The following is a 21450-nucleotide window of genomic DNA, read 5'->3' as shown; positions in this document are numbered from 1 at the left end:
GAGGTCTACTGATTTTTTTGAGTTAATCTTGTATCCCTCCACATTATTAGTGGAAGGGATAGGGGAATAAGAACATGAGAGAATGTGGTGGTCGAGCTGGGAGAGGGATGGATTGAGAAAGCAAGAAAGAGATGTATTTTTTTTTAAGAAAAACTATTTTTTATTTATAATGTTTCATGGGACTGTTTAGCTTGTGGTTTTAGTTGGACGCCTAACAGTGGGAGTAGTAGTGTCCCTGACTCCCTTCTCTTGGGACTCTTTTCTTCCTATAGGGTTTCCTAGTCAGGCTGTGATAGGAGTGTTTTTTCTACTTTTACTGCATTTTCTTTTGCTCTGTTCATTGATATCCTTGGAAGTCTGTCCTTTTCTGAAGGTAGAGGCGGTGCAGTGGATCCAGGGGGAAGGGGTGGTTTTAGGGAGGGCACTGGGAGGAGTGGAGAGGCTATAATCAAAATGTCGGAGGGAAGAATGAAGGAAAAAGTATATTTAACAGTTTATAAAATCAGGTATCAAGTAGAATCTATATATTCTTATTTACTCAAAATGAAATATTTGAGAATTTAATAGAGAAACCCTTTCTATAAAGATTATTCTCCATGTTTCAGGTCCCAACTTTTTAATGATTTCTTTTATTTTAAAGTAGATTTTTTTCATATAAAAATAAATAAGAAAAAATAGTTGGTCCTACTTAGTAAATTTACGTTCTATTTATATTGTAATTATAAAATTTAATTTCAAATATAGTTTTTATCCACATTAAGAAAATTAATGTAAGTTATTTCTTCGATTTCTAATAAAGGAAAATCAAGTAATTTTTAGTTGTTTCAAACTCAGGTATAGAGAACCTGCTGCAGAAGATTTATAAATTCTTTAAAAAGCTAAAATAAGAGCCATGAAAATGCATAGTTTTTTAATGTTAAATATTCCTTTCAAATATTTAATATGCTCTCAGCTAATTGACATCTCACATTCTTACTTCAAAATTCCTACCACATCTGCTCCTTCACTTTTCCCTTCCATGTTCATGTCTTCTGATTTGAGCCCATGAATCTCCTGATACAGTGTGTAAGTGTCATGGGTTAAATCATCTACCTGACCATGGGTAGTCTCTCAGAGCCTTCATCCTTGTAGAAAAATTGCTCCTCTCTCCCCACAAGGGATCACTCCAAGTAACACCTCAGAAAGTCGTAGGACTTCATTAGCTCCCTTTTAAGTGATGATGGAGTATTATCCTGGTTTGATCATATGCAGCTCTTAAAATATCAAAAGAGTTTCTGTGAATATGTGTGTGTAATGGCCCTCACATTTCTCAAAAATACTGTCTTTCTGCATACTTACCTCACTGGAAGCTGAATATTCTCAACAACTTGCACTGGGAATGCTCAACAGTAACTAATTTCTGAATAAATAACTATACAGCACATAAGAATGTTGCTGATATGAACTGAGAGCTTCCCAAATCATTGAGTATAAAACAAAGCACTTATGGGACAGTTAATTTCAATGTTTTTAGCAAAACAATAGAATGAAATTCTCCTTTAAGACCTATACATAAGCACACAAGAGATTTTGACCTGATTAATAAAAGCATAAATGATTTTTATCTTGTTGAGTATGCCTCATGCCCTACTGTTCATGCAGCTCTTGTTACAGTGAACATATGATGGCATGCGAGTCAATATAGGAAATCACAGGTTTGATGATACCTGGGTAATTCTCTTGGTAACACTTTCTCCTCTTACATAATGAATTATAATTTATACAGTATGAATTTTATCCAGTAAGAATCAATATTCCAAGCTACTACTGGTTTGATATATTCATATCCTGTGACTCATGTATGTGATGTCAGGAGCCTACTGGAAAAGACAAGAAACAAGATTTTTTGTAAGACCTTGCTATAACTATAAAGTATCAATAAAGAGAGGCACCTTACATTCACATCTGAATATAACATAGAGAGAGACAGGGAGAGAGAGACAAAGAGCAACAGAAAAACAGAAACAGAGACATAGATACACACAGAGAGAGACACATACCCACAGAACACACACGTTCTTTAAATTTAACATTTCAAATCCATTATCCTTGCTTAGACAATGGCAGTAGCAGTCTTTAGGTCACAGATATATGAGATACTATTGCATGATACTAATCCTTTCAGGGAGATATGAAAGCACATTCACTCACACCAGAGAGAGTGACAATGGTAGACCAAAGTAAAGTATCATCAAATTCCATATTTGGCAAACCAGTGATCTTATTGTGCTTAAATACACTAGTTGAAGGTTACAGACAGGAGAAGACATTACAGAAGGAGAGTTAGATCTCCCCAAGCTCAGTCCAGGATGGATGAAACCTCAGGGGAACTAGAAAACTACAGCACAACACATACTATGCCAGCAGCTCATAGGTTGTGCAGCTGATTTTCAGTCAGTCTGATAGGTCTGACACTCTCCTAGTTCATCCAGCTGCTTCTCTGTCTCCTTCATGGAGCACAGCAGGCCTGGAAGTGTTTTGGTCAGCTCAACTTGTCTGGAATCATCTCCCTATAGTCTTCCTAGTGCATACAATCTGCCGTGGAGAATCCTACTAAATGTGATGAATTTCAGGTTCTTCCTGAAGCTGTGGAACTGTTTTCTACCTCATCTAAATGAGGTTCCCAGAAGAAGGGAATTTTTCACACCCTCTTAATACATGTTATTTCATGTCCCTTTTATGATTCTTTTTCTTAATAAGGTGCTCACCAAGATGGAAGGATATAATTTTAGTGGAAATGGATAAACAAGAGATGTTTGACTTTGTAGAACCCCATATAAAGCATACTCTGTAAGTTGATTCTACATAACTTTGACAAAACAAATGAGGAAATAAAGATTTAAAAAATTAAACATAAGAATACCACAAAAGACTAAGTAGAATCCTGAGAATCTTTTTCTGTTGCATGAAGACTGGAAATTTACAGTCACACAGAAAAACCAATTAAGCAAAATATTCAACCAAATTATTAAATGTACATTTTTTACCAATTGTCAAAAGCAAAAAGTACATATCAAGTTCAAGACTGAATTTTCTATAACTCTTCAAATCATGATATTCAGCAACCACAGCATTCTATACATGTAAATCATCATGCTAATGTGGAAGGCACTGTCTGTGAAGTGTTTACATTATAAACACAAGGACCTGAATTTGAAATCCAGAAATAATGACACCTGGTATGGTGACTTGAACTTGAATCCAAGCACTGGGGAGAAAGACACTCAAAGATCCCTGGATGTCTATCCATTCTTTTTATCCTAATTAGTGTTGTTCAGCTTAGCGAAGCACCTTTTTAAAGTGAGGTTAACAGTATTTCTGAGAATGATGCCATGGTTATTATCAGGCCAGTATAAGTGCACACATATGCTCACAAACACACATACATAAAGATATATAAACACCTTAGAGCACCACAAAATCAAACGTTGTGTTGCGTGTGTGTGTGTGTGTGTGAGTGCGTGCGCGAGAGAGCGTGCATTTGTAACTATTCAACAAAAGTGCATGGATGTAACAGTTACAGGCTTAGCCTTACATCAGAACACCAGAAAAAAAAAACAAAAAACAAACAAACAAACAAACAAAAAAACTACTAACCCTAAAGAATTCCCTGATAATGACCACAGTGATAGTTGGTCATTAACTGTCGTCATGGTGAACTTAGAGCAAAGCTGTCTATGTGCAGGGGATCCTTAAACTAAAATACCAGTTTCTCTAATTTCAACAGAAATTAAGTAAAAAAGAATTAGTAAAGGAAAATGAGCTTGATTTTGTTCTTTACCTTCCGCCTAAACTGGGAGAGAATGCAGAATGTAAATTTCTCCCTCCACCCACTCCTGGGGAGATCGTACAACTTCTGAAACTATTTAGGACACAGTTGAGAACATATCTAAGTCTGACTGTGATGCTGAGAAATTGTCACTACCTTGAAGGTTATGTGACCCCCACATTGTCCCTGCTCTGATGCAGAAAACCAATTGCAGGATATAAGAAATTTAAATACCATTGATCTGCAGAGTTATAATCTGTGTAGACAGAGGATAGGAACTTCTCATCTTTTTGGGGATTGCTACTGAGCAAAACTGCTACATAACTAATGAATATATTATAATGTGTCAATAAAAAAAGTGATATTTTCATAGCCAGAGAGTAGGGCACAGTCACTTTGGTTAGATTATAATCAGAAATCAGAACTAAACCAGAGAATGGTGATTACCATAGAAAGATTATAGATGATCCAAGTATTTAAATAATAAAGAGGGGCTGGGAGGAAAAAGTCTGTCTTTGGAATCTAAATGTCACAAGACTGGCTTTAAGTCAAGCAGATATTAAGGCATCAAAGTATACTTTGAAAATATCCCTCTTGTATTAAGAATATGAAAGGGAATGGGTTATGTTGATTTATGTTTATATAATATAGAGGTTTACTTCAGGGTGATTTATAGGCAAAATTATGTTATTGTAAGTAAAGGGAGATGTTAAGATGAAAATTTTAAAGTAATTATTGGGCCTCTAAGTAAATAGATTTTATTAATAAACAAGCTGTAGTCACCATACTTCTGTAGTTCATGTCTCAGCCCTTAATGGAGCTTGAGGGTTCAGTGAAAGTACAAAAACCTAGAAGGATGTGGTCCTACTTGACCCAGTAATGTACCTAAGCATCCCCTCAAATTCTTTTTTAAATTTTGAGGTGCAGTAAAATTCAAAATTCAAAGATGAGGCATATGGTATAATGGTAGATTATAGATAGCTGGAATAGTTTTTCCTGTACATTCTCACATAATCAACTTTCTCCCTTAATAGTTGATAAACATAAGTGTTTTTTCATCCTCCAGTAGACTTTGTTATAATTTTATTTGTATTCTTACAGATTGTCAATATCAATAACTTTTCACATTAACTAAAATCTGTCTACCATTTCTAATTTCTCCATAAAACAGAGCTATGTTCTGAATGTCTTACTTGTTTTGTAAAACATCTTAAAAAACAATAAACACTGTGGTGAAAATAAAATTATACAAGGAACTCATGAGGCCCAGAAAAAGAAATGTCATATATATATATATATATATATATATATATATATATAAGTTAATTGAAATCCCAGTGTCAAAGTTGGTTTCTTCTCTAGATATTTTTTTTGTGAGGTACATGATACCAAAACTTTATCCGTGTTGCTGCCTCTGCTGTTATTTGCACAGCAGAAATAAATGGTTAGTCCAATTGCTAAAGAAATTGAATATTTTGCTTAAGCAAAATGAAATTTTGAGCTTCTATGATATAGGATCTATTACAACTTGAAATACCTTTCATGAAGATCCTGGTCACTATATAGACAATTTCAGGATAATTGCCTAAAATTGCTATAAATCAATGACATGAAACAGCCATCAGCAACATTGATAGAGTGTAGTAAGTAGGAGTCTGTTTGCCAGTATTTTATTGAGTATTTTTGCATCAATGTTCATGAGGGAGATCGGTCTGTAGTTCTCTTTCTTTGTTGTATCCTTGTTTGGTTTGGGAATCAGGGTAATTGTAGCCTCATAGAAGGAGTTTGGTAATGTTCCTTCTGTTTCTATTGTATGGAACAATTTAGAGAGTATTGGTATTAACTCTTCTTTGAAGATCTGGTAGAATTCTGCACTGAAACCATCTGGTCCTGGGCTTTTTTTGGTTGGGAGACTTTTAATGACTGTTTCTATTTCGTTAGGGGTTATTGGACTATTTAAATAGTTTATCTGGTCTTGATTTAATTTAGGTATGTGGTAACTATCCAGAAAATTATCCATTTCTTTTAGGTTTTCCAGTTTTGTGGAATAGAGGTTTTTGAAGTATGACCTGATGATTCTCTGGATTTCCTCAATGTCTGTTGTTATGTCCCCCTTTTCATTTTTGATTTTGTTGATTTGGATGCTCTCTCTCTGTCTTTTGGTTAGTTTGGATAAGGGCTTGTCTATCTTGTTGATTTTCTCAAAGAACCAACTCTTTGTTTCATTAATTTTTTGTATTGTTCTCTTTGTTTCTATTTTATTGATTTCAGCTCTCACTTTGATAATTTCCTGGCATCTATTTTTCCTGGGAGACTTTGCTTCTTCCTGTTCTAGAACTTTCAGGTGTGCTGTTAAGTCACTAGTGTGAGATTTCTCCAGCTTATTTATGTGGGCATTTAGTGCTATGAATTTCCCTCTTAGTACTGCTTTCATAGTGTCCCATAGGTTTGGATATGTGGTGTCTTCATTTTCGTTGATCTCTAGGAAGTCTTTAATTTCTTTCTTTATTTCTTCCTTAACCCATTGGTGATTCAGGTGGGTATTGTTCAGTTTCCATGAGATTGTAGGTTTTCTGTAGTTTTTGTTGTTGTTGAAATCCAACTTTAGACCATGGTGGTCTGATAGAACACAGGAGGTTATTCCAATTGTTTTGTAACTGTTTAGATTTGTTTTGTGACCAAGTATGTGGTCGATTTTAGAGAAGGTTCCATGAGGTGCTGAGAAGAAGGTATATTCTTTTTTGTTAGGATGGAATGTTCTGTAGATGTCGATTAAGTCCATTTGAGTCATGACATCAATTAAGTCCTTTATTTCTCTGTTAAGTTTCGATTTGGGGGATCTGTCCAGTGGTGAAAGTGGGGTGTTGAGGTCTCCCACTATTAATGTGTGGGGTTTTATATGTGATTTAAGCTTGAAAACCATGGCACAGCACTTGGAATTGCAACCAACAATTATCGGCTATGTTCTAAGTCTCAAGGCACATAAAGCAATCAATATGTTATATTTTAAGACACCAAAAATAAGGTGCCTAAAAATGTCATGATCTGCATTTATAAGTAGACTTTTCATCAATGTGTATGAAGTTCTTGTCAAAATGCCTTCTAAACCTTTGTGTTTAGACCTGTTGATTACTGGAACTGTTACTGAGTTTATTGAGATAAATATTTTACAGTGTTAATGGTTGACTTATGTGGAGATAGGGTAGATTATGGAAACCATTTATCATTACCAGAAACACTAGGGAACATTGCAGAAGACATGACAGACATATAAGACATTTAACTAGGGAAAAGAATTGGGGAATAAATCTTTTCTCCTGCTTACCTGAAAATAAGTAACCAATGAACAGAGATGGCTTTTCTGATTTGGAGAATGACTTGCATTCTATAGACTATCTGGGGAAAATGCAGTGTGACCCATCTTGATATATAACTGTGGTAAATGTAAAGAGGATGCTAATAAACCCTGAGGGAAGAATGTGGCAGATTTATAGACATAGATTCAATCTGGCCCCCAGCTAGGTCTGGCTTTGGCTACAATCTGGTGGTATATATGGGAGGTGGAAAGTTGACTGAAGGCAGCATTTAGGTGAAGCAGCTTTCCCGAGTTGAAGTTCATACTGTGGTGGATCATCTCCAAAATGCCGCTTGCTTTGACTTTACCAAATGGTAAGTAGCCATTCACTGGGTACCTCTTAGAGTCTATGTAACCCTTAGTGTATATTACATCAAGATTGTTTGTAGAGTAGATTTTCTTTTGTGTGATCTGCTATGTATTTTGGAGGGGACTAATAATTGATTATGCTCATTCTAGAGACAAGTCATCTCACAGCTGAAAGACCTCTCTATATTTTACTTGCTTGAATAAGTTTGAGCTCAGATTTTTTTAAATACAAACTTTTTTGTGTTGCAGACACAGGCAGTTCTCAGGGTTATATTGTGTTGTCTTTATGAACAGGAGTGTAAAATGGGACACCATTACTCATACTTAAGAGTCATCAGTTTTATAATCTCTTCCATTTCAAAAGTCACAGTCTAGACTAAAAATAATTCAACTCAGATGCATGGTGGTGGTGCACACCTTTAATCCCAGCACTGAGAAGGAAGAGCCAGGCAGATCTCTATGAGTTCAGAGCCAGACTGGTCTACAGACCAAGGTCCAGGATAGGCACCAAAACTACGCAAAGAAACCTTGTCTAGAAAAACCAATAATAATAATAATAATAATAATAATAATACACCTCAAAGTGTTCAAATTATATCATGAGAAATTAGTGTATATTGAGAAAATGAGAATAAATAAGTGGTAAACTGCTTCAAGCACAGAAATAGGAAGTTATAATTAATTTGTATGCTCAGCTTGGATATCTGCTGACATAAATCAACCTGAATAAACTATCAAATCACCTCATTCTTAAGTGATATATACAAGGAAATTGAATTAGTTACAATAATAATGTATTTAATAAAATGAAAGACAACATAAATTCTCTAGAATTTCAGATGTGTGCAGATAATGACTTGAAGACTGTGGTTCATGTTAAATTAAACTCCATGTGTTTGCAAACTTGAAAAGCTCTTTTGGAGCAAATGCAAACTGTGAAAAGTCTCCCACATGTCAAACTTTTACTGGAAAGGCCGGGCGATGGCGGCGCACGCCTTTAATCCCAGCACTCGGGAGGCAGAGGCAGGCGGATCTTTGTGAGTTCGAGGCCAGCCTGGCCTCCAACGTGAGTTCCAGAAAAGGCGCAAACCTACACAGAGAAACCCTGTCTCGAAAAACAAAAAACAAAACAAAAAAACAAAACACAAACTTTTGCTGGAAAAAAAATGTAGCTATCTCTGTATTTTACCAGTTGAAAAGGTGAATGCTCTAGAGGGTATATCAACCCAAATCACATAGCAGAGGGCCCTCAGAACACATTCCCAGCTTGTTTAACTGTTGTAATCTGATTTGTATAGATCACCTCATTGCCATTTCTCTGACAGCAGGGGTATGTATGTTGCTGATGGTGTCAAATCTGCTCCTTTGTGAGCATGTAGCCTCCAAACCAACTGGCTTTGTGTCCACTGAAGACCTGTATTATCGAGCGTTTGTTCAGTGTCATGCTGCATATTTCCTGGCTGCAGATTTATACCATGAATTTGTAAGTAATATCCTTGCCTCTGTATTCTTTTCTAAAAGTACCTTCACATAGCTAATCACTAATTAAATGGGAATGAGCCATGTATCCAATCCAAATAATTCAATTTATAGGTAATTGAAAGAATCATATAGCAAAATGTATAAAGGGCAAAATATGAAGTTTCATAAAAATCTCAAAAAATGTAAAAAATTCAATGATATTTCAAATTTTCCTTTACTAACTTTAACAGTAACAACTTTGAATTTCTTCACTGGAATTTTTGGTTTTGTGGTCATACATCCTGGGTTCTGTCTTAATGAGCATTCCTGACTTACTGATATGAAGATAACTAGTACAGGGGAACTGAAGTTAGTTGGGTGGGTGGAGAGAAATAAACCTAAGGAAATTGAAAACATGTAAACAGTGAAAAACATAATAAAACAAAATAGCTACAGATAAATTTGTAAATGCAAACAATCCCAGCTCATCATTTTCAGCAATGGGTGTCTTAGTGAAATTGAAGGGCTACTTTAGACACACAATAAATTCCCTCTCCCTCAGGGAGATAACTCATCTATCAGGGCCTGTCAGTGAGGAAACAACAAAGCAAATGTCCATTGAAAATTGAGCATATAGATTTCATATCTCTATATTTATAGGGAATATACATTCCCATTGTTATTTTCTCATACTAGTTTTGTCATACCCCTTATTCTTCTCTCTTTATCTTCTAACTGCACGACATTTCTAAGAATGCTTTAACTCTTTTAAATTCTTTGAGAGTTAGAATTAAGTAATTTGTATTTTCTTAAGAAATATCTTATGCAAGTAAATCTTTCGTATCATTAGCACAGAAACTTTGAATATTTATGTGAAATCTTACTTCACTCATTGCTGAATATTTCTTTAAAATGTAACTAGAATTGAATGGTTAATTGCTGATTGTAACAACATTTGTGACTCCTACAATTATCATGAACTTTTTATTGTACTGACACTTGGTGATATTTGAGAGCCAAGTTAAAAATGATGAGTTCTTATTTAAAAAAAAAATCAGTTTGTGCCAATAAAAATTATTTTATATTTGGCTATATAATCACAATTCTATGACAGTCAGCCTAGAAAAACTGATACTTAAAGATGTAAGTAATTAGAAGTTTGGGTGCATCTTAGTGCTTTCTTTCCGAACAATAACATTAGCAAGTGCAGTGCAAGGGAAGAGATTGAGAGGACGGTCAAGTAGATTGCATATGGAAGGGGATAAAAGGTAGACAGATGGTGTTTCCATCATTCTACTGTTTCAATTTTTGTTCTTAAATGTCAAAAACGTAGGGTTAATCAAACATAGCATGTTTGTTTCTACTCAATTCTGAATCCTCAGTAAACTAAATCATTTAATTTCTTCCAGGACATGAAATATTTCAATGCCAGTTGGATCAAGAACTGGAGGCTCAGCCTATGCCACACTGATTCCATCCACACCCCACAGTCTCATGAGGAATTCCATGAAACAAAAGTAGGTTTCCTCCCTGTTTTTTAAGAAACAGATTATGCTATACAAAGGTAACTGTGCTCTGTGTAATTACTAAGCCAACAAGAGGTGTGGTAATTTCTGATCCAGTCAAAAATGGTGCGAGTCTCAGAGAACAATCACATCATACAGATGATAACATTAGCACTAACTAAAATGCCTGCCAAATCATACTGTCTCAGAATTTTAGTTGTCTCATAGAAAACTATTTTACCAACATCTTCTGCTTTTCCCAGGGAACTTTTGATCTGAACTGCACACTCATTTTTAATATATAAATATATATAGAGAGAAAGTGCAAATCCTCTTGTGTTTATGATATAGCACTAAAGGATTCTCCTCTGGGATCACATTACTAAGTCATGTGCCCATTCTTCTTGTTTTTTTTTTACTCTCCTGGACCTGTTTTTGTTCCACCCTAATTTATACAGTCTTCCCTGATTGATCTGCCTTTTCCTACCTACATGTTAACTGTACAAAAGACTCTTCTCTGTACCATATCACGTTCCTCTGGGTGACTTCTGTTTTGAAGACATCTATATAACTCTGAAGATCTAATGTATATGTGTTATGATCTCTTCACTCTGGCTACCTGTCATAAACATGAGTTTTATTTACATAAACTTAATATATATAGCCATTTTACAGACTATTTCTGCAGTCATTCAGGTGTTTTAAAGACAAATAAGTCCTATACAAGATGTTCTTATTAATAAAGTGTGTTTATAATAAAGAAAAAAGAAACAGAACAAAATATTTATACAGATTGCTTTTCTACACAATATAAATAGCACACTTTGACAATGAAATATTTAATGTTGAAAAACAGTCTCTGATAACAGTACTTTTAAGAAGACAATAAACTGTGGCTCCAAACAGTATACAGAAGTCATTTCCTTTGCATATCAAGTAATAATTTACACTAAACTTCTTTCATGTCATGTAATCATTCTTAACACTTTTGTCTAATACTACTTGCAATATGTTGATTATCACCATTGGTGTCTCCATTTCATTCATTAACATTTTGTTAAGATTATAGTCGAATTACTCTCTACTCTTTATTATCATAGCCTGTAAGATTCCTTACAAACATCACAGTAAACAGCTAACTAAGGAATTTATTTTATATGACTCTGGCCTTGTATTAACAGTTACCAGGTCAAAATTCCATTCTGATTTCTACCAATGCCTGGAACACTTTAAAATATTTTTTCTTCTGTATAAGTTACAAATATGCAACTCCTCTAGAATCAAGAGCAGCAGGAATCATGCAGATACAAGGAAAGTAGGATTTGATTTTGGTAAGTATTTTGTCTGAAGTCACCTGTTTTAATATTCTATCATATAAAAAATTCTCAAGTAAGTATAAGAAAAACCAATTTGATTCAGTAGTATAGAAATGATTTGAAGCTTTAACTCCTGACATTGTTGGCATCTATGTAATACGCATCACATTTTGGACACCTCCTGAGCCCTATAAACCTAATTTTCTCATAGACAGGGTAAGCAATGAGAGAGAACTGTTCAAACAACCAGGACAAATGGTAGAATGTAAAGGAAAAAAATATGATCATTTTGAAGAGTCAAAATTATTAAGACCCAATATGTTTTATTTAGCAAAGCAGAATTCAGTAGCTGAAATTTTATGTTTAGGTAATATTTATATATTTTGAAGTCATTAACATATATTACTACTAATAAAAATACACTGTAGTTTGCCTCCCTTGTGAAAAATCCACAAGTATCTATCTACACATCTGTATGTCACTTAGTTTAAGGTGATGTCCAATGATGTTTTCCTAGACTGAAGACCTTCTAAAAGTAATGATCACTATTTCCCATGCTTGGGAAGAACCACTGAAACACCTGATTTCTGCAGTGCCCACTCTCAAGGAAGATTCTGATAAAATTTTTCAAAGAGCCAATGCTTTGAGGAACAGAACCCACGCGCTTCAGGAAAGAATGAAGATCATACTTAGCAGGGTAAGCTGTCTCAACATGAGTCTTTGGTCATTCTATTTATAAAGTTTGTGAATTGTGTAATTCAAAAAGAGTTTTGAGATTCTCAAATGCATGGTCACTTAATAAGCCCTTAGGACAGTGATCTCTAGAAAATAGTTTTGTGCCTCACAGTCGTTTCAACAGTAGCTTTCCTGGATGGGATGGACACTACAGCCTAATGTGCAGAAGATCATATAACAGTCACTGCCTGGATTGCCTGCACACAATACGTTAAGTGAAATATACTGCTCATGTTCAAGGATTCAATAGAGTGTATACAATGTAGAATGGATTTATCTGAAAGGAAGGAAAGGATCAGGACACTCTACCAGAACTAATACGGTATGAAGGACACATCAGAGAAAGTACTGAGAACTTGTAATACTCCCTGAAGGGAAAGTACTGATACTAGCCTTTTCACTGTCTTTTAGTTAATTCCATATATACAGCCAAATAGTACCTCCTGTCCACTTGTGTATGGATCCATCTCATCTGAGATCAGTGGCATGTCAGAAAATACATATGCCTGTCTCCAAATTATGTTTTGGTGTCTAATGCCTTTACCCTAATTTCCAGGATTTCTCATTATAAATTTATAGTCCTCTGTGTTTTACCAAAATTAATTAAAAATTTATAAGGAATGTGCACTGGAAGATGTCTCATGTCTGTAAGTGCCTTCCTTCCATGTGTGAGGACCTGAGTCCAGTTCTATAATTTGTGTCAAATGGGTGATGTGGTGTCTTCCCTTTGTAGCCCTTAGACTAGTGGCTCAGACTTAAAGAGATTAGCCATGAGTTGCAGGTAAAAGTAAGAGCAGATTTCTCAAAAATCAAAGTAGGCTTCACTGGAGAAACTTTACCCAAAATTGACCACTGACATCCAAATTATGCCTATTATACACACACACACACACACACACACACACACACACACACACACACACACAGAAACAGAACTCATGAGGGGATAATGTGAATAATACCTTTCCATTTGATGTTTAGAGCCCGAATAAAGTTGAAAAAGATCCCTACCCTGCCTGGTCTGGACTGGCAGACTTGCAGTCATCAGATGAAGACACCCGCCTTTTTGCCTTTTATAGCCTGGTCCGCTGCCTGAAAAGGGATACTCATAAGATGGACACTTACCTTAAGAAGTTGAGGTGCCGAGAGCTCTTTAAAACCGAGTGTTATAATGAATGAGTGCTGACTGCACAACCCTGCAATGTCCTGCTGACATGAGCCTTTTTGAACCAGAACTGTAGTGCTTTTATTTCTTCTCAGTGCATGCATGGCTATAATGGATCTCATTTATACAATAAAATCTAATTCTTTAGAAACAACAGATTTAATGTGAAATTCTAAGTGTCTTTTATTTCATTTAATATAGTATGGATCCAGGCTTTTGTGATGTACATATAAAAATCTGAACTTTGACAAGTGTGTTTGATATATTGTGCACCCAATAAAACTTATCTGGGGATCAGAGAACAGAACAGCCTCTATATGAGACATAGGGCCAGACAGTAGTGGCATACATGACTTTAATCCTATCACTCGGGAGACAGAGATCTGTCTGGATCTCTGTGAGGTCAAGGCCACACATGGTGGCACACATCTTTAATCCCAGCACTTGAAATCTCATGCCTTTGCTACCAAGTATTTGGGATCACACATGTCTTTAATCCCAGCACTAGGAAGGAAGTGATATCTGGGCAGAGAAAGGTATATTTGTCTTTAATCCCAGGAAGTAATGACAGGAAGCAGAAAAGTACATAAGGCATGAGGCCCAGGAAATAGAGGCCTTTTAAGCAGTTCAACTGAGACCCTAAGGGGTGAGAACTCAGAAGCTTTCAGTTTGAGGATTCATAAAAAAATGATCAGCTGAGGAGTTGGTGAGGTGAGGGTGGATGAGGCTTGTTCTGTCTGTTTGATCTTACAGAATTTACCCCAATTTCTGGCAATGTTTTTTTTTTTATTAATAAGACCATTTAGAAATTCATGTGCTGGGCAGTGGTAGTGCACTCTTTTAATCCCAGCATTCGGGAGGCAGAGGCAGGCAGATTTCTCTGAGTTTCGAGTCCAGCCTGGGCTAGAGAATGAGTTACGGGAAAAGCACCTAAACTGCACACATAAACCCTGTCTTGAAAAACAAAAAAAGAAAAGAAAAGAAAAGAAAAGAAAAGAAAAGACATTTGTATTACAGACAAGCACACAAGACAGCATAAACTTATTTTAGATCTCAGTGAATGAAGGTAGATAATACATTTAGAACAAAATAAGAGATTGTTGCTACTCATTGGATCCATTCTATCAAGGAGATGGATATCAAAGGGAGTTTATAAAGAAAACCATTCTGTGAGCAAATTTTTAGTCTAATAACAGCCAATACAGGTTCAATGATATTGGACTATCCCTAAGTATTATTAATTTAAACATTCAAAAATGTTGTAGGAAGGAAGTGTGAAACAGATCTTTATTTCTCTAGTGCCCATCTGCCACTTAATCAATCTTAGGACCATCTTAGGAGAGAAGCTGAAATTCCCTTTTATGTAGCTCAGAATCCAAGACTTATTTACTATTTTAAAAATGAAAATATAAAACAAACAAGTCTTTCCCACATTTATAGACACAGTACAACAGGCCAGAGGACGTGGTGACATGTTTCTCAGTGGTGATATTCAAATTGGAGTCCGAAGTTTTCAGGCAGGATTAAGAGAAAGCATAAGATATTTATAGGGATACCAAATGGAAAGCAGAAACGATTTTGAGAACAATTAGCAGTTACTCACTTTCACAACAGGATGGCTCTGCATTCTACTGCTGCTTGGGTAAACAACTTATAAGATTATATTTGGGGGTTGGGGATTTAGCTCAGTGTTAGAGTGCTTGCCTAGCAAGCTCAAGGCCCTGGGTTTGATCTTCGGCTCTGGAAAAAAAAAAAAAGATTGCATTTGAAGAAACTGTCCTAGCATAACAAGAAAAACAGCAATCATATTAAAACAGACAAAAATGGTAGACAAATATTGTCCTCATAGATTAATAAATTATATCATGAACATTAAAGTTACAATGTGAAAAGAAAAGAATTTGTTTTTAAAGAAATTTTTTTTCTGAAATGGAAATGTTACATAAATAAACAACCGTTAGACTGAGATCAATATAATGGCGGATGTACTCAGTCAAAATAAATCAGAAGAATTTCAGGGGTTAATAAAGATGTGAGTATGAAAGCAGAGTTTCAAGACGCTGATGGTGTAGAGCTGGACACTTGAAAGCATGATGGAGCACTGACAAATAAGAAGATATCACAGTTAACAATTCTTTTTGAATATTCTATGATATAACTATTCTGATTATGTACAAAACTCTGAGAAAGTCACATATACAGCACTTTAGAGAAGTAGTAAATAATTATAAATCATGTTTCTTCTAAATGGGCACTAAATCTCCTATGATACTATGATATACACATTACACCAGGGTAATCACAGGAAAAGTCTGGTTTTTATAGAGGATTCATAAGTTCAGCAGGAAGATTCATGGCTGTATGGGAAAGGACCATGGTGTCAATGTAGGTATTGAAGGCAATTTGGAGACCGAAAGAAATACTTTAGATGTGAAAAATAAAATAAAATTAATACAGTTTTGGGGTTTGTTGAACTGTGAAGTTGGTAGACAAGGACTGAATCCAGGCAAAATTTGAGATACCATGGAGTAGTTATACAAAAAAGTCAACGTAAGAAAGTCAGCTTGGCTGAAAGAAAAGAAACAGGATAGCAAGAACATCACTAGCCACAGCTCTAGGATAAAAGAAGCAGAATATTAAAAGAGACAACGAAGCTGAAGACTAGAATAACTGAGTGATGGAAAACCCAGAAGAAGACAGTGAGATAAGTAAAGCTTTGTGTAAATATCCATGAACTTTCTTTTCCTGTATTTTATTATTCTATTTGCCAGAAATTACCAAAAATATTCTTAGGTTAGTAAATAATAAACCAACATACTCACAAGGGTTTACTATGGCTCAGTATAGCAGTCTTCAGTGCTAGGGTTTAATCATTATGTTCTAGAGGGTAACCCAGAGCAATAGCAATAACCTGTATTGTTTGACAGTCTATGAGGCCTCACACACACACACATACACACACACACAAAATCACAGATAGGTTCTTAGCCAACTTTGTCAGTCACTTTTCTATTGCTGTGTCACAAAACCTGAAATATCATCTTAAAAAGAGAAAATGGATTATTTTACCTCACACTTTCAGTGGCATCTTTCTGTGTTCATGTTACACTGGGTCTGTGCAGCACAGTTGTTGTCTATGACAGAAGAATGGAACAGGAGGCCTGTTTCCATCATGCTGATTGGAATGGAGGAAGGAGGAGACAAAGAATCATGGAGGCAGAAATAGAGTGAAAGAATAAGATGAAGATATACAGAGAAAGGAAGAAAAGACAGACACAGAGATAGGCTTGAGAATCACCAAACATGCCCTCAAATTGTGTATTCAAGCCCATAATATCCTTCACTTAGGTACTTCTTCCTTGATTTTCCACCACGTTGTAAGGATACTACCTTCTCTGGATGAACTTTCCATCACCAGAGGGTTTGGTGACATAGAAACCAAAATTCTGGAAAGAAGGAGGATCTATTATGTGAACTTAATTAAAAATGATGATAGCAGAAACTGGGTACTGAATGTGAGTTGTGGATTTCTTTCCATTTCTAACTTTTCTGTATCAATTATAGTTTGTCTGTATTTTATGAAGTAGATGAGTGACTTACTACACATTATCAGCAATATGAAATTTGTATCTGCTATACACTAGGAGAGCCCTTTAAATATTTTAAATTATTTAATAATTTCACAAAATAGAAATACAAGAAATATTGTTCATTTTGTTTTGTAAGATCACACTTACACTGACACATAAATTACCACATAAAACCTAACAAAGAAAGAATTACAGAGCAATTTCCTTACATAATGTCTGACTGTCGATCTCTGCACTCACAGCCATATGCTGTTAGAGGAAGTCTCTCTGATGAGTTCCTCTTATGAACATAGATGCAAAAGTTCTCAATAAAACTTGAAAACTTAATCCAAAAACAGATAAAAATAACATCTAATACAATATAGCACAGTTCATCTTAGATGGTGCTACATATGTAAATCATGAAATCTAATCCATCATGTAAACAAATTGAAAGTCCAAAAACTTATACATGGTCTTAGCATTAGGTATAGAAAAGGCCATTGGCAAATCCAACATTTCTTCATGATAAAATTCGGGGGATATTAGAGATAGAAGGACAAACATCAACATACTAAAGGCAGTTTACAGCAAGACCAAAGCTAATAGAACCTCAAAACAATCCTATTAAATCAGAAACAAGAGAAGTTTATCCACTCTCTCAATAGTAATTTAATATATTACTTTGCGTGTTAGGTAGAACAATAAGACAAATGAAGATGAACAAGGAGATATGAGTAGGAAAGAAAAAGTCAAAGAATCTTTATTTGTAAAATATGGTAGCACACATAAGTGACCCTAAAAATCTCAGCAGGAAACTGTTACAACTCATATATGTTCATCAAAGCAGAAGGATATAAAATTAACAAACAAAAATTGGTAGGCTTGCTAAATATGAATGTCGAACAGACTGAGAAAGAATCAGGAAAACACCTTCACAAAACTATTTTGTTGTAACTCTAGCCAAGCAAGTAAAAGACCAATATACATACATTGAACAGTTACTTTTCAATTTAAAACATTATAGAAGGAGATTGAAGAAGGTATCAGGAGATGGAAAAGTCTGACATCATCATGGATCAGGAGGACTAATACAGTAAAAATGGTCATCCTACCAAAAGAAATCTATGGATTCAATGCAGTCCCCACCAAAATTAAGCACAATCTTCACAAACTTGAAAGAACAATTTTCAACTTCATGTTGAAATACACACACACACACACACACACACACACACACACACACACACACAAATAGAAGATAACTAAAATAATCATAAATAATGAAAGAACTTCTGGGCATATCAGCACTCCCAATTTCAAGATTTACTGTCTTACTATAGTAATAAAACTACCATTAACTCAGACACACTGATTAAATCAATTGAAGTGAAGACCCAGATATAAGGTAGCACACCTATGGACAACTAATGTTTCATAACTAAGGAGACATATATGCTGGGAAAAAACCCAGCATCTTCAACAAATGGTGCTGGTCAAATTGGATAACAGTGTAGAAGGATGCATATAGATCCAAACTTACCACTCTATACAAAATTCAATGCTAAATGTATCAATGGCCTCAATATTTGGTCAGATACACTGAACAGATAACGAGAACGTTGGGAGTAATCTTGAATTCATTGGCACAGGGAAAAACTTTCTGAACTGAACTCCATTAGCACATGCATTAAGAACATATATTCATTCAGACAAATGAATAGGCACCAGAATGGGAAAATACTTCTTGTAGCTACTCATCTGAAAAACTGTTAATACATTAAATATATAAACATTTAAAAAAAAAGAACAGGACATCAAAGAAACAATTAATCCAATTAAAAAGGCATACAGCTCTAAACAGTGTTTTCAATAGAGGAAACACAAGGACTGAGAAACACTTGAAAGTTTAACATGTTTATTCCTTTGAGAAATACAAATAAAAAATTCTTTGGGATTCTATCTAACACGAGACAGAGGAGCCAGGATCAATACACATGACAGCTCATTCCAAACTTAGTGTAAGAGGAGCACTCATACATTTCTCAGGGGAATGCAAACTTGTTGGCTACTATTGACAGCAGTGTGGCAGTTCTTCAGGAGTTTCTATATTACTCTACCCTAAAATCCAGCTCACCTTTTTGTGCAAGTACCCTAAGAAATCTACATCTTGCTACAGTGGTACTTGCTCAACAGTTTCATAGATGCTCTATTTATAACAACCAGAAAGTGGAAGCAGATGAGATATGTTAATAGACAAAATAATTAAGAAAATGTGGTACATGTACATCATCCAATATTATTCAGGTGTTAAAAAAATAAACATCATCCAGAGTAAGATAACCCATACCTGAAAAGAAAAAATATGGTTTGTAATGGTATACATGTGGATGTTAGTTGTTAAGTCTTTGATATGCAAGCTACAGTTCATGTAACCAGAGAAATCTGATATAGAGTAAGAGAGTATGAGGAGGTTTGGATCACTGTAGGAAGGGATATAGTATTATTACATATGGATGGATGGGAAAAAAATATTGGAACTGGAGTATCAAAAGGGGAATGGAGGGAGGAGGGGAATGGGACAGAATACAGTGAGGGACACCTAAAATTTAGGGCCATTTGAGGGATTGTATGGAAATACAATGTAGCTGAAGTTTCCTTAAATATACTTATATATGAAGTTTATATAAATGAAATTACCAGCTTACAAGGAAGAGTAGCCCTAGACGTTTCTTGTCATCAAATAAAGCTTCCAATTCTGATTCTGGTAATGCATTACATCTAACTGAATTATTTGCCAAATGGACTCCATGAGAAATCCCAAACACCCCAGGCTATCACTAAGGCTATTGGTGGATCAATTTCTGAAGAAACCTACATAGCTTATTGAACATGGAGAAGCTGACCTGGTGCCTACCAGGTTAGTAGTGTTCATAGAACTGGAAGGGACTTTGCATGCTTTGATAGGAAAAGTTTCCTTTTCCACATTAGGAAAGGAAAATAGAAAATAATATTTATTTTACATTTATGATGATTACCCTTGGGTTCAAAGAAAGGAAACATGATTCAAATTTCTCTTATGAATATCTGCTAAGGCAAGGGATTTTCTGACCAATTCTGAATATTTAAAAACAAATAGGAAATAGAATGAAAGGGTATAAAGGGAGGAATCCACAGGGATCCCATGCTGTTGCTGATCCACTTTGGAGTGGTCCTGATGCCTGTGACACTGCACAGGAAGGAGCATCATTCTTTGAGCGCATTTCCTTTAGCAAGATTCTCTCAGGGTTAAAGGACCAACCAGAGAAGTTTAAAAGCATGACATTCAAGGCAAAGCTCTTGGGGTGAGAGCAGAATCTAGACAGGGGTCGTACCCTAATTAAGATGCTAACTTTTGATGTTTTCACAGTGGATGTGGTGAGACAAAACTAGTGTGCCTAAAAGAGAATCACCTGGTACTTAAGAATTTTACTTGAGCCCCAGAAAATAAAACTCATTAGTTATCGATTTAATATATCAGAATTTTACATTTGTCTGTATCTTCTGAATTCTGAGAAATTCACAGGCATAAATATTCAAAAGGGAAAAATGCAGAGACACTGGAACAACGTAAACTCAGCCTTCCCAATATGTGGCCTTAATTACTGGGGGAAGAATGAAGAGTGTAAAAAAACCTGCATAGGAGATGAAATAGTGTCAGAACCACAGCAATCCAAACAGTAGCTCTGCTGAAAGTGGCCCTAAGGAGGACAAGGCTGCAGATGCAAAGATACTGGAGGAATTTTAGAGCTCTTTAGTACATCTTTGCTAATACGTTTTGAAACATGTTAAACAAATGGCACTAAGGGGGAGTGCAACAGTATACAACACATATTGGATGGTATTGGTCTGAAACTTTGTACACAGAATGGTTGCCTTTGTCCCCAGATGTCCATCTTCTTGATACACCAGATCTACTGGGTAACAATAGTGTCTTGCCTGATTTAAAATAATTTTCATAGATCCATTCACTATGATTCTAATATAAACAGCCTACTGACTTATTTGGTTTTCAAACTCCACTTATTTTGAACATTTTTAGAACATCACTAAAAACCAATAAAATTTCACATTGATTCTGGTGTTTCTGAAGAATCAGATTTATTTTATAAGAAGAAATATGTTATAGCCATGCATGCATAGAAAAGACAAATTTTAAAAGGTACTGGTTAAGAAACGACCATGTTA

At 35.3% G+C, this 21450-nt stretch overlaps 1 protein-coding gene across 1 annotated transcript; it reads left to right on the top strand.

Annotated features, from left to right (window-relative positions):
- The first annotated feature begins 7449 nt into the window (after nucleotides 1-7449).
- On the top strand, nucleotides 7450-13668 carry LOC131910421 (prolactin-3D4-like). The gene is made up of 5 exons (XM_059262351.1): nucleotides 7450-7477; nucleotides 8798-8955; nucleotides 10343-10450; nucleotides 12272-12451; nucleotides 13471-13668. Exons 1-5 carry the CDS (start codon nucleotides 7450-7452, stop codon nucleotides 13666-13668), a joined length of 672 nt encoding a protein of 223 aa, XP_059118334.1.
- Nucleotides 13669-21450: the final 7782 nt, after the last annotated feature.

This window comes from Peromyscus eremicus, chromosome 5 (genome assembly GCF_949786415.1).
Source record: "Peromyscus eremicus chromosome 5, PerEre_H2_v1, whole genome shotgun sequence".
In the NCBI taxonomy this organism is placed as follows: domain Eukaryota; kingdom Metazoa; phylum Chordata; class Mammalia; order Rodentia; family Cricetidae; genus Peromyscus; species Peromyscus eremicus.
Note: the sequence above shows the minus strand (reverse complement) of the source record. Positions and strands in the feature narration are given on the sequence as shown.